This window comes from Macrosteles quadrilineatus, unplaced genomic scaffold (genome assembly GCF_028750875.1).
Source record: "Macrosteles quadrilineatus isolate MER2022 unplaced genomic scaffold, UCM_ALF_1.0 Scaffold_103__1_contigs__length_361171, whole genome shotgun sequence".
In the NCBI taxonomy this organism is placed as follows: Eukaryota; Metazoa; Arthropoda; class Insecta; order Hemiptera; family Cicadellidae; genus Macrosteles; species Macrosteles quadrilineatus.
Window position 1 is genome coordinate 176,437 of NW_026542696.1, and position 12,285 is coordinate 188,721.

Consider the following 12,285-nt stretch of genomic DNA (forward strand, 5'->3'; position numbering starts at 1 on the left):
TGAAGAAATACTAGCGTAATCCCACCAGGATCTTAGGTCAGTTTTAATTATGAGTAAGTGTTGGTAGTAAAAGTCACTTTTTTAGTTTAGCAATCTTCGTTACTGCCAAATTCTTGCTGAAACAAAGACTCTGAAAGAATGGCTCCTTTTAAAGAAGTGCTTAAGGAGACTGCCAAAAGAAAAAGGTTGCTAAGCACTTCTTTTATATAAGCATCTAGACTGCCAGTGCAACTCCTAGGATCGGTAGGATCGTGGATCAGATCGAAAAACCCCCCACCACCGCTCAGTGCCGATGGCGTGACGTCAACCATTACTGCAACGATACGAAACTGAATCATGAGCCTTTGTGGTGTAGTGGATAGCGTGTCGGGCTGACAATCTGAAGGTGCCGGGTTCGAATCCCACCGGAAGCACTAACTTTTTGTCAACAATTTTTTTCATATCAGCAAGTTTGGTTGGTTTGGTTAGGTTATGACAGTTTAATTTTATAATTAAAAGATTGTAAAATTGAATTTGAGACATTTATAATTTTATTTTTAGAACAGAGCTATTTTTCAATTAGTAAACCTTCATTCGAGTTTATCATTATCAGCAAAGTTGGTTAGTTTGGTTAGGTTATGATAGTTTAATTATATTTCATTCAAATTTAATCTACAAATTATACGTTTTGACAGTGACAGTGATACAGATAACAATTTTCCGCGAACATTTACATAAGCTATGCTGATGCGCCGGTATGATTCGGAAGCGTACGACATGGTGCGGTGGTGGGGGTGATCTACTGATCTGATCCACGATCCTCCGATCCTCGGACTTGCACTGGCAGTCTAGACGCTAGTCTTCTTTTATTGGAGCACTGCCTTTATTTCCAAAAAAAGCAATCGAACACATTTACACAAAAGCAATTTTCAATTTGGCCAATCATGGACGCTTCGCCACCGCCAACAAGCCGCAGACTTAACCCTGATCCGCATGTTCCTTGTACCAGCTCTGAGCCCAACTGTTTTGGGTTAGGGCATTTGAGTTAAACTATAAGAAACACTTGTCGATAAGTTTTGTAATAATTTTCACAAATGTTTTTTTTTTTTAGGACATGTCCGATTGTGGCATCATGCTCTACTCCTTGGTGGGTGACAACGCCATTGGTTGTTGGAACTCTCGTCTGCCTTTTGAGGAAGAAAACATGGACATTGTAGCAAAGGTCAGAGGAAATATATAGCACATTACAGGGCCAGTCTAATTTCTTGTAGGAAACCGATAGCATGATCGGAGTCTGCACCAAAATACTGCTGTTGGTAGTACCGCGGTTCCAGGGGCACAAGAGTTTTTTGTTTTGTTGTGGGCGCAAGCAACTATTTGGAAAATAACTGGAATAGCACGGCAGTAGAATCCTCCTCACTTCGGTTCCCACTCATGTCTCATCACTGCCACAGTTTGTATATTATCACTGACTAAATTCTCTGTATTTATTTGTAGGCTATTAATTTTTTATGTCATTTTTTCATTTATTAATATTGCATTTGTCAAATCGGGCGAGAAATGTATTATTAATTGGTTAGCAAATAAGAATACCGTCATTTTGCTTATGATTTTAGTTACTTTCGACAACGAATGTTATTTTACGTTGTAATATCACACACCTTTTCAGTGAAATAAGCCAAAAATCAAGTAGCAGTGAGTTTAGAAAGAGGGCGGCAAAAACCTTTGGGCAGCAAAAAGCTCCTAAAATAAGTAGTTTTCACAGTCAATAAAAATCATTTTGGCCTCATGGTTATGTGTACAGTAAATGTTGTAACCCTAAAAATGAACCTTTATGATGTTATAAACTAATTTTCCGAAAAAATGTTACAAAAAACAGTCATTGGTGTTGACTGTTTAGAGTTTAAAATGTTTTAATTTAATTGCATCTTTAATAAATTAAAATATTTTTTTATTAGAATTTTTACAACTAAACCCATTTTACTTTTAAGAACGTAACCTTGGAAATATAAGTTTGTATCTAAGTCAAACATAGCCTTATTGTACATATTTAATGATGGCTTACGTTGTTACTATGATATGCGGGTAATTTTATTAACAATCAAAAGTGAACCAACAATCACACAATGAGCCTTATCTTGTTTTATTGCAAATACGCGTGCAGCTCATAAAATACCTATCTCCATTTTATGATTCAAATCAATGTAGGTGTGGGGGGGGGGTCGCAACGGTGTCCTGTAAATCGCCACCAGTGACATTCGCTACCAGTGACAATCGCTACCAGTCCGGCCCGTTCTTGGAAAGAGGGTTCGTGGGTGTTGGGTGGAGGGGGAGGGGGAGTGCCGAGACTGTGTCATACTATGATCACGGCTACTTCATAGTTAGTACCAGAATTAGCTAGTTCCGATCCAAAGGAGAGTTAGCGATAAGTTCAAAGGACAGTCGATTGCAATAGTTAACGTTTTTTATATTGATTCTTACACTATTTGTTTTTAGTCAGTATACATGGTTTTGTTAAATACTTTTACCGTTGGACCTTTTACCATAAGATGATCTAGGTGGGTATGATGATTCACCTCACACGTACTTTGAAGGAATGTACGCAAAATAATTTAGTTTGGGAAATACCGTACTGCATAATTGGTCCTAAAATATTCGCTAGGTTCGTTCCCCCGATAATGGAATGGGCTATGATAAAATGCTCTGTAAACTTATACACTAGCCTGCTTATGCTATCAGAAAGATCAGAAGCCTGAGATTAACTCATTGCAATGCATCAACGGAATGGATAGATCAACATTAAAATTGTCTTGTGGCATTATATTCTGCAATAATAATAAAAAGTGATACCCGCCGCCGCAGCAAACCTGCCGACAAAGCCACAAGATCGTTTTTGAAACTCTTAAAACAATGCTCCTTTATATTCTGACTGTCATATTGATTCGTATAAAAGAGCTAACAATACTCATTTTTAGATGAATACAAAAAATAAGACGATAAACATTTAAATGTACTCCGTGTGTTTCTAAGTAGTTTAGGAACTTTTCTGTACTTCTTCAAACTTAAATATCTAATCTTTATTAAAAGTGAGATTGTAGGTAGAATCCGCATGGCTCGGCGCGGCGGGAGCCCCCATCGTACAATTTAAGTTACATTACAACCAAATTACATCAGCTAAACATAAAAAAATTACTTAAAAATTTACATCCATCTAATTAACTTACCTGACCAAAAAAATGAAAAAAAGTAGTTGCCAACGAACTTTTTCATGTCATGTTTTCCCCGGTCTGTACCCGTTGGATAACATCTCCTTATAAGGAGTATATATCTTATGACATTTTTAATTGAATGTTGTTTTAAAGATTAATAATTTCATGCAAACGGTTACTTGGTGTTTATTGGTTATTTAAGGGCATCACTTTCAAAAATCCTTACCTAGGATCTAGTCTGCGTGGTTCATCAACAGTCTGTTTTAAGTTCCAACTCAAATTCGGAACTTAAAGCAGACTTGGGCATTCTTGGGTGGTAAGTGAAGGGAGGGGAGTAAGGTATGCCGTCACGTAGAGTGGTGGAGTGGTGACTCACGGCCGCATGTAGAAACTGGTAGCGATTGTCGCAAAATTTTAGTTGGCAGCGATTGTCAGTGGTGGCGATTAACAGGTATTCGTCGCAACTACCGCTTGGGCCCATATAGCGCATCACATAAATACTAATTGCGGGTCTGGCTGTTGGTAATACTTTTTTCTGTTGGTAACACTCTATGATGTTTTTAGCTGTTTTACATACGTTAATTGGCCAATTGGAGGCTGAAAGTTACTTTTTGCTGGCCATGCCAGTTGTCATCGTCATTTGGGGACCGAGCAGGTTGTTACATCTCTAGGGCCGCAAATTCAGCTGCCCGAATACTTTCTTAAAACATTAATGCAATACAAAATCAGTATCCAACGCATTGCAATAGAATTGTTTTATTGTCACCGCTGCCTAGCAACTATTAATTATTATTTTTGCAGATTTCTCAAATTATTTCTTCACATAACCTTAAAGTTGTAGTTGTGTTGACTATCAGCAGCTATCAGTGTGCATTATTATTCTGGTGAATGGTGGTAATAGGGTATAGTGTGATGAAAAATAGCGTTGGTACCACGGACCGAAATGGTTTTGCAGCTCTCAATCGTTTTAAGTTCTCGACTTCGTCTCGAAATAAAAACTATCTCGAGCCGGCAAAACCTAATTTTGGGCCCTAGGTACGAAACATACTGATTTATCAATCAGGTGGAACATTATTTATTTTATAGTGTGCAATTACCTAGAGCCTTTCCACTAGTTTACCCTTGAGATAATCCCAAGATGTTAAAGCCATGTCTCATGAGATTTTAAATTTTAAACTTTCATTTTTAAAGTAAATGTATTTTATTAGTAACTAAATCATCTTACATAGTTACTCTTACTCCCATAGTCATTTAAACCCAAGAAGCGATTATGTAAACTTTTCATGTCTTTTTCATCTAACTTTCCACCTCTTTTTTGGGAGTCCAAGAGGGTTTTATCTGAGTTTTTGGGGACATTGGCTGGAAGCAGTTAAGCGATGGAGGAGGGTAGCAACACATAGTGACCACCGACTGGATTCTGTGTTTTGTCAGTCCTAGGACTCATATGTGTTGAGGATGGTTGGATCCAGAGAGAAAGGTTTTCTCCCAGGATGGAGCAGTAGGCATGGTTTGATTATTTTATACTTGTATTTTTACATTCGTAAATTTTCTGTTCCATGACGGCCGCAGTGGGCTTTTTCCTACCTCAATAAGTTACCTTATCAAAAATAATTATTATTTTGAAAAATTTTCTGACTGCGCCATTACCCTCTCCCTCACGGTAATCCATTGGAAAAAATATGATTATGGTACACCTAACATATACTAACAGTGATTTACAACCACGCATAAAATTCATCGCCAAATTGTAAAATAGCCTTACTCGTGCATCAGAGTTTGTGTTGGATCTATATTTTTTTTTTTGCTCCCAACATTTATTGTGAAGCTGATTTACATTAACGGGATATTTCTAGGACGATGAAAGACTTCAGTTTCAAAGTGGATTGAAAATCTATGGGGATGATGTGTGGACGTTGAGCTGTCGATTTCAAAACTTCTACTTGAATCAGGTCCCCAACGAGGAGGTTAACTACAGAATTAATAAAGGAAGATTATCTGAACTTGTGAAGAATACCAGGTATGGTAGATTCATTTTGTAAATATTTTATTTAATTTTAAGTTTTGTTGTTCATTTTGTATATCGGTGCGAAACTACCAAATTAGAATTTTATAGCTGAGAAATTGGCAAGAGGAACTACAAATAGTTTGAAAATAAAATCATAGTTTAATAAACAAATAGGCTATTAAAATTTATTTTACTATACAATTTTTATAAACTTATTTTGAGGAACAATAGTTCTAATGAATTTCCCTATAATCTGACATTGCAATGTTGATATTACCATTATTGTTATTTTGTTATTTATTTATTGACAAAGCCAACACATCTAAGGCGAAGATGAAATTTTTTAATAGATAATACATTCAAATTCATGATTCAAACAATATTCAATTTATGTGTTGGCCTCATAAGTAATCAATACAGTGGCATTGTTATATTTATTTTATTTTCTTCTTAATGTAACTTATTTGAACTGTTGTAATTTTTCCTTTGGCAATAAGTTTTAACTTAGCCTCTGCATATGATGTTTTAAGGACTTAAGGATGTGATGGACCAGAATGGGTTATTAATATTGTGACCATGAGTTTACTGAGTTCTTACAGAATGTGTAGTAGAAAACATGTAAAATTCAATATCAAAATTTAGCTGGTTTTGGTTTTTAGTTATCTATTTTTAGTTATGGTTATCATTATTCTATGCATTATTTTATTTTAAGTCTTATATAAATTATTTCCTTTTTCAGATGTGACCCGGCTGTTGTGGCAAATTCTCATACATCTGCAATTGAGTTTCACTACCTTTGATGTTCAATATGTTGACTTACTTAAAACTCTCAGGGAGGTAGCATTTTCATCATATGGATTACAGATCCATGTTGTAATTTTATTGTTTATACAAACTACATAAAAGTATGAGTTTATTTATTTATTGTAAGTTTAAACATGCATGTTAATAGTGAAACCAGAGAGTGTTGTTTTCCCTATTCTGTTCTCCATCAAATTACATAACAAGTACATCACTACCTTTTCCAATTTTATTTGAGAAACACTTATTTTTATTTCAGAACATATCAATTTTGTAATTGAAATTAGTCAAATGTATTAGATTTACATTAAATGAAGTTGAGAACAGTCAGTTGTATTTGAGAAGGTATCAAAATTAATTTAAGAGCAGTAATAGTATATTTCAACACTAGGGCCGAAAGTGACTCTTTTTGACCCTGGGTTAAGCAAGGGATAAAAGTCACTTTTTGCCCGTGTGGTGAACATTATTTTTGTCATATTGCATCATTAATTAACAAACAAAGCTAGAAAAAGAATAAATTTTTATGTGAAGATAGCCTCTCAAAATGAATTTGTTTGCCGATTCTGAAAGGGTTCGACAACCAAATACATAGGCATACTCTACTATAGTTAACGGGTTTTCATTATTGAGGAACATTTCCACAAGAGCACACAACCTTAGAGAAATAAAAACCCGAATAACTCAGTCTACTAACACAGGTAATTTTAACCAAACATTTTTGAATACCAATTCCACACAGAACCATACAAAATCCGAAGAGAATTATTTGCTTCCAAAGACACCACAAGTAATAACTCAATCAACAAACCCTAGTAACCTCTAACATTGTCAAACACGCATGCCGATTCTACACAGGTTCAACAACCATAAACAATACAGCTGGCGCTGTTCCAACAACAGGAGGTATGCAAAACATAACCAGGCCATCGTGCTATACCTGACTCAAGGCGCGCCGACTTGCGTTCAGTTCCTCCAACGCGCTAACGGTTTGTGTATTTATGATCTCACCATAGAACTGCGTTTGGCACTTCCAATTATTACTCCATGGCCATCACTCGGTCCACTCCCCGTTTACGGTTATTGCCCGGGTTATCGGGGATTAAACGCTCGAAGCGCGAATTCTGCGGATAGATGGTTAATAACAGCTTCTGGTGTTGTAGGATTTATGGGATAATTTTTGTCAGGAGTTTCACGATTAGTTGTAAATCATTGCTAATTTGAATCTGTGTAGATAGAGATTTTGCTTGGATAAATATTTTCGAATAGAGGGTGATACGAAAGATTTTCCATAATGTTTGAAAGATTGTCGGATCTAATTTTCACGTGATGATTCCACTAATAGTCACCCTATTCTCTTAGTAAGGGTTTCTCAAACCTATTCACTGGGTTAAGTCGAGTTAAAAAGAATCTAGCTGTAACGTTTTGAACTCACTTCTTACTCTCTCTCTCTCTCTCGTGACGTTTCATTCGGCGATGATCACACAAGAACTGTTCTAGGAGTATTGACCTCTATAGCCCTATGATTTTCTCTACATCAATTGCTTCTGCATAGCGCTACTCACCTAGCCCCAATACTTCCTATTCAATTTACAGTAAGTAGCATAAATATACTTACTGCTGTAGTGGCATTACGAAATACTGAGTAATGATAGTCAATAATTCAAAGAGGTGGAAATGATTATTTGAATCTCTACCAGAAGAAGTTAAACTCTGAATTTGTTACGTTGTATAAGTTACGTCTCAATTCTCTATTTGTTTGCTGCAAAAATTCCTCAATAACTAAGATCCTATGATGAATATTACTGACCCAAACCCGATCCTTGGGGAACTCCACAAACATAATGGTTTATAACAGAATGGTTCATTCTGAACCATTCGTATTCTCTACATCTTCTCTAGGCGTAGGCCTCTCAACCTGTACATTTCCCACAAGCTGCTTCCTGTGACTCAGCGCCCTAGTTTCCGCAGACTCCAGGGTGAATGTTCTAGGCTGGCGAAGAGCCAAGCAGGGCAGAGGTGGGCGCCGCCCCCCGCCACGGCGGTGGCAACTGTCAAGTTCAAGGAAGTCAAGGGCGTCAGGACCTCCTGGAGCGACGGTTCTTGATCTTGTGCAGCTTGGGATGATGAATTATGCAAAGTATTCTGTATGACTTTGTTGCTTGGTTTCGTGAAAAGGAATGATGGGAAAACACGCGAATATTAGAACAGAAACCGTATGGATCATAATCATAAACAAATGATGTCACTGGTCCTAACGTAAACGTTATTTGACATTAAGCATACTTAAATGGAACTGTAAAAAAAGTCCAAACAAGCTGTTACGGCTATTAGTATAGATATTCCGGCCAGTGATGTAATTTGTTTATGTTTATTATGCATACAATTTCTGTTGTAATATTTGTGGAAAAACGTGTACAAGAAGTGGAGGTAACGGATTAATTTGGCGATTTTTTGCTGGGACGACGTCAATTGAATCTTAAAAAGGTTCTGTGGTGATGCATCAATATAAAATTCTGGAGTTTTTTAATCGTCCAAGGTTTTATCAAACATGTTTTAAATATTTTATTTACCATTCTAAATGATCATGTTTTATTGACGTGCCAAAAGTTAATTTGGTAGGCATTCTTTAAATGAAAAAAAATCTCCTAATAGTGTACTCGTTTAGCTTAATGCAATTTCGCTTGATAAATCTAAGCAGAATACTTTTCTTAGGTTCATGTCCTTTTAAGTACCATTTCAATTGGACACTTATTTTGTGTAATTCAAAGCCATTAAGATTAAAGTTCAACTACGGATAGTTTTTTTAATGGCAATATGAAAGTAAACCTAAAGTAAAAACGTTGACAGTCTGGACGTTTTAACTGTGTAACAAAAATAATTTTGCTTGGATGAATTAAAAATCCGTTTCTCAGTGAACCAAAATTCTGTATAATTTAGCATGCCCTTCTAGCATTGACTATATAGTTAATGCTTCTAGGATCAACAGGGTGGAAAAGAATTTTCAAATCGTTCAATTCCGGAATCCCACCGGAATCAAAAGAATTGTGTTTCCATGAATCACTTATTTCCTTAACTTGGTTACAAGGCTTGAAACATAAATGTTAAACAATGCCCAGCGCTACCAACATAATCTTGACGAACTTCAGAAGACTAGTTGAAGGCTAATGCTCTACAAAGAGCCTCTGGGCTCAGTTTGATGAGATGACCGCCAAGAGGCACCGCAGGCAGAGTGAATGACTGGCAACAATACAACAGCTGATTTAACATCCCATTGTTGAAACTGTCAGCTGTTTGTTTATGAGTGTTGGCTTTCAATTTCACATCCTTTGAGGTTCACAAAATAGTGCGACGTTTAACACCAGAGACGTTTACGTAAAGGAAGTGAATTTTAAACGTTGTTTTAGTAATGACACCGTTCCTTATAAAACCTTCTAACGTTCCTTAGTAAACTTCTAACTTTAGAGGGCTAGTTTTTTTTATTCGAGACTGGGTTTTATATAGATGTATTCCCAAATCAAGTAATAAATATTTGCTTAAAATTTCTTTACCAGGTTGTATTATTTCCCATTTTTAAGAAATCATTTGAGAATTTGTTCGGGAGAACAGTAAATCAGTAATAAACGCCTAATGAAACCATAATAAAAAATATCTTTTTCGAAAGATTGTCTATTTCATCTACGTTTTATAATCCCTTGTAAAATTTCTACGTCTTAATAGCATAATAATTAAAAGTTACAGGATGTATTTTGAACAAAGCACAACTGATACGTCCTTTTGTATATACTGTATACAAATTCTGCATAAACGTAACGTTGTGGGTGCGCGAAAATACTTTGACTCGTGTTGTACTACAGTAGACATACTGGAGTGCAAAAAGCATTATCTAAATCATCTGTTCTATGTTAAAAATAAAACACGAATAACTTATTCGAAAACTAGGAAAACATTACTACTTCAACATCAGAACATTTGAATAAGCACGTCTTTCGTTTATTAGCAAATATCGTTGAATTTATATTGTTGAATATCTCAAACCGATGTTTTTAAGATAATTTTGATGGTTTACTTTGATAAAATAAAATTTTACAGTGATATTTTACGCCATCTTGTAAAACCTTCAAAATAATATTTTATAGGGTTTTTTTGAGGAAATCTCCCTTAAAATGTTAACCTAAAAAGTCGTAGTATCCAGGAAAATCCGGTAAAATTTGCACCATACTATTCAAAAATTTAAATTCTCAAACATCCTTTTCCACAATTGCTCAGAGAATCCTTTACAATGGCGCAATAACTCGCCAATTTGTCCCCCTTGTGCCAAATTACCCCCTCATCTCAAACTCGACAACATATAACATGTTACGCCCCCTCTAATAGGGCCAGTCCCCTCAAAGACCAACAAACTTCATTGTTGTGTATGAATCACTGAGCTAAAATTATAACTGGAGGTAGCACTGCCATGGCAGAAGTCTGTCAAAAGCGAGTCGCTGATTTTGTTAGGTTGGTATAGCAGTAAGTTTTCTTACCATAGCAATAACATGGCTTCTTATAACTAGGTTGGTATAGCAGTGAGTATTTTTGTCATACTTGAATACTTTTAATACTTTAATAATTTTCTTTGAAATGGCGACCATACAAAGTAGGTATTTTAAGCCAAGTATAATAATAGCCATAGCAATAATATGGCTTCTTATAACTCACACCTCACGCAAACATGGCGGCTGGCGACACGCATCTTTGACATTCAGTGCTACCTCCAGTTAGAATTATAGCTCAGTGGTATGAATTGTTACATATTGTATTTAAACGTCTTTGGCGAGTCATCTGGTATAAAATGTCCTTCGACGCTGGATCGTTGAACCCGAGACTTTTAAGATGGTGCCATTGACTTGGAAAAATTGAGTAGACTTTTCGTCCTTATTTCTCGAATATTCTTTAGAATGAGTTTTATATCATATCCAGTTCTACTTAGTGCTTACTCAATGCTTTCTTTTATGTTTGGATGGGTTTTACAGTCTAAACTTCACTCTTAGTAGTAATAATATCAGAGAACAATCAGTACGGTATCTTACGGCGAATGCAGAGTTGTATTTTGTTTTAAAGTTAGTGGTTGACGTAAACTAGTGAACAAATACATCGTTATTTTGCATTGTTAGCCTACTTTTGCACTTCTGTGTCAATCTTTTTGTGTATGAATGACGAAAGACGAAGGAAGAATTTAGTATTCTTCTAATATTTAAAACATTGAATATCAGTACATAGAACTGCGTATAAAAGGTGTCCCGTGGGTACTACCAGAAATTTAGAAATATGTTTAATGGGTCTAATTATGGGTTTAATAAAACAAAAATCATGAATAGCTTTTTTCAAAAGCGCCTTATTAGGATTATTATCATTTAGTTTATTTGTGTTTTAAGTTTTTGTCTTAAAAGCTGTTCAAGATACCTTTATGACATTTAAAGTATACGTTTTTGATTGAGTCATAAACTATTTTTATAGACAAATAGTTACTAGACATATTTTTTGTATGTTTTAATTGAGGCATTTTTATTTGTAAGAATTAAATTACTAAAATGTTGGTGATTTAATGATCATTTTAATTTATTTAAAATCTTATATTAAACAACACATGAAGTCAAATCGGGAGGGTAATAAAAAGCTGATATATATAACGATTTTAGCGAATTTCCCATATAGGGAATAAGCTATTACCGTAGTACTCATAGTAAGACCTGGACGCGGGACAGATTTTTTTTTCGTTTTGAGGTCCCTAGAGGCCAAAAACACCATTCGTTCAGTTTCATATATATATATATATATATATATATATATTTATATATATATATATATATATATATATATGTGTCCGTTAGCACGATAACTCAAGCAAAAATGATCCGATTTTGATGAAATTTGGTACAAACGTGTAAACCTACATTTATTTGAACGAGTTAGCGATCCAGCATGATCGGATCATGGGAACGGGGGTTTACGGGGGTTTTATGGGGTAAAAATAGGTTTTTCCCATTTTTGACCCAAAAAACATAAAATTTTGCAATTTCTTTCCAAACCATTTTGTAGAGCTTAAAAAACAAATAATTTAGTATATTGAAGCGTTATTATGCGCCTAATGGTTACGGAGAAAATTCCAAAAAATTGTAAATTTAAAATTCCCATGTTATTCTTATGGAGAATAAGTAAACTGTTGTAGTTTGCTTGTTTATGAACATATTTTGATCAAATTTGGAAAAAGTTTTTATTTCTTACTAACTATTAACATTTTACAAACAAAAA

General features: G+C 35.2%; 1 protein-coding gene across 1 annotated transcript in view; it reads left to right on the forward strand.

Moving 5' to 3' along the window:
* Positions 1-6,009, forward strand: part of LOC128982074 (protein yellow-like) — a 47,398-nt gene extending 41,389 nt beyond the window's left edge. The window contains exons 8-10 of the mRNA XM_054401115.1: positions 1,091-1,201; positions 5,042-5,205; positions 5,933-6,009. Coding sequence (XP_054257090.1) covers positions 1,091-1,201; positions 5,042-5,205; positions 5,933-5,993 — 336 coding nt within the window. The 3' untranslated portion in view covers positions 5,994-6,009. The remainder of the gene's footprint in view (positions 1-1,090; positions 1,202-5,041; positions 5,206-5,932) is intronic.
* Positions 6,010-12,285: the final 6,276 nt, after the last annotated feature.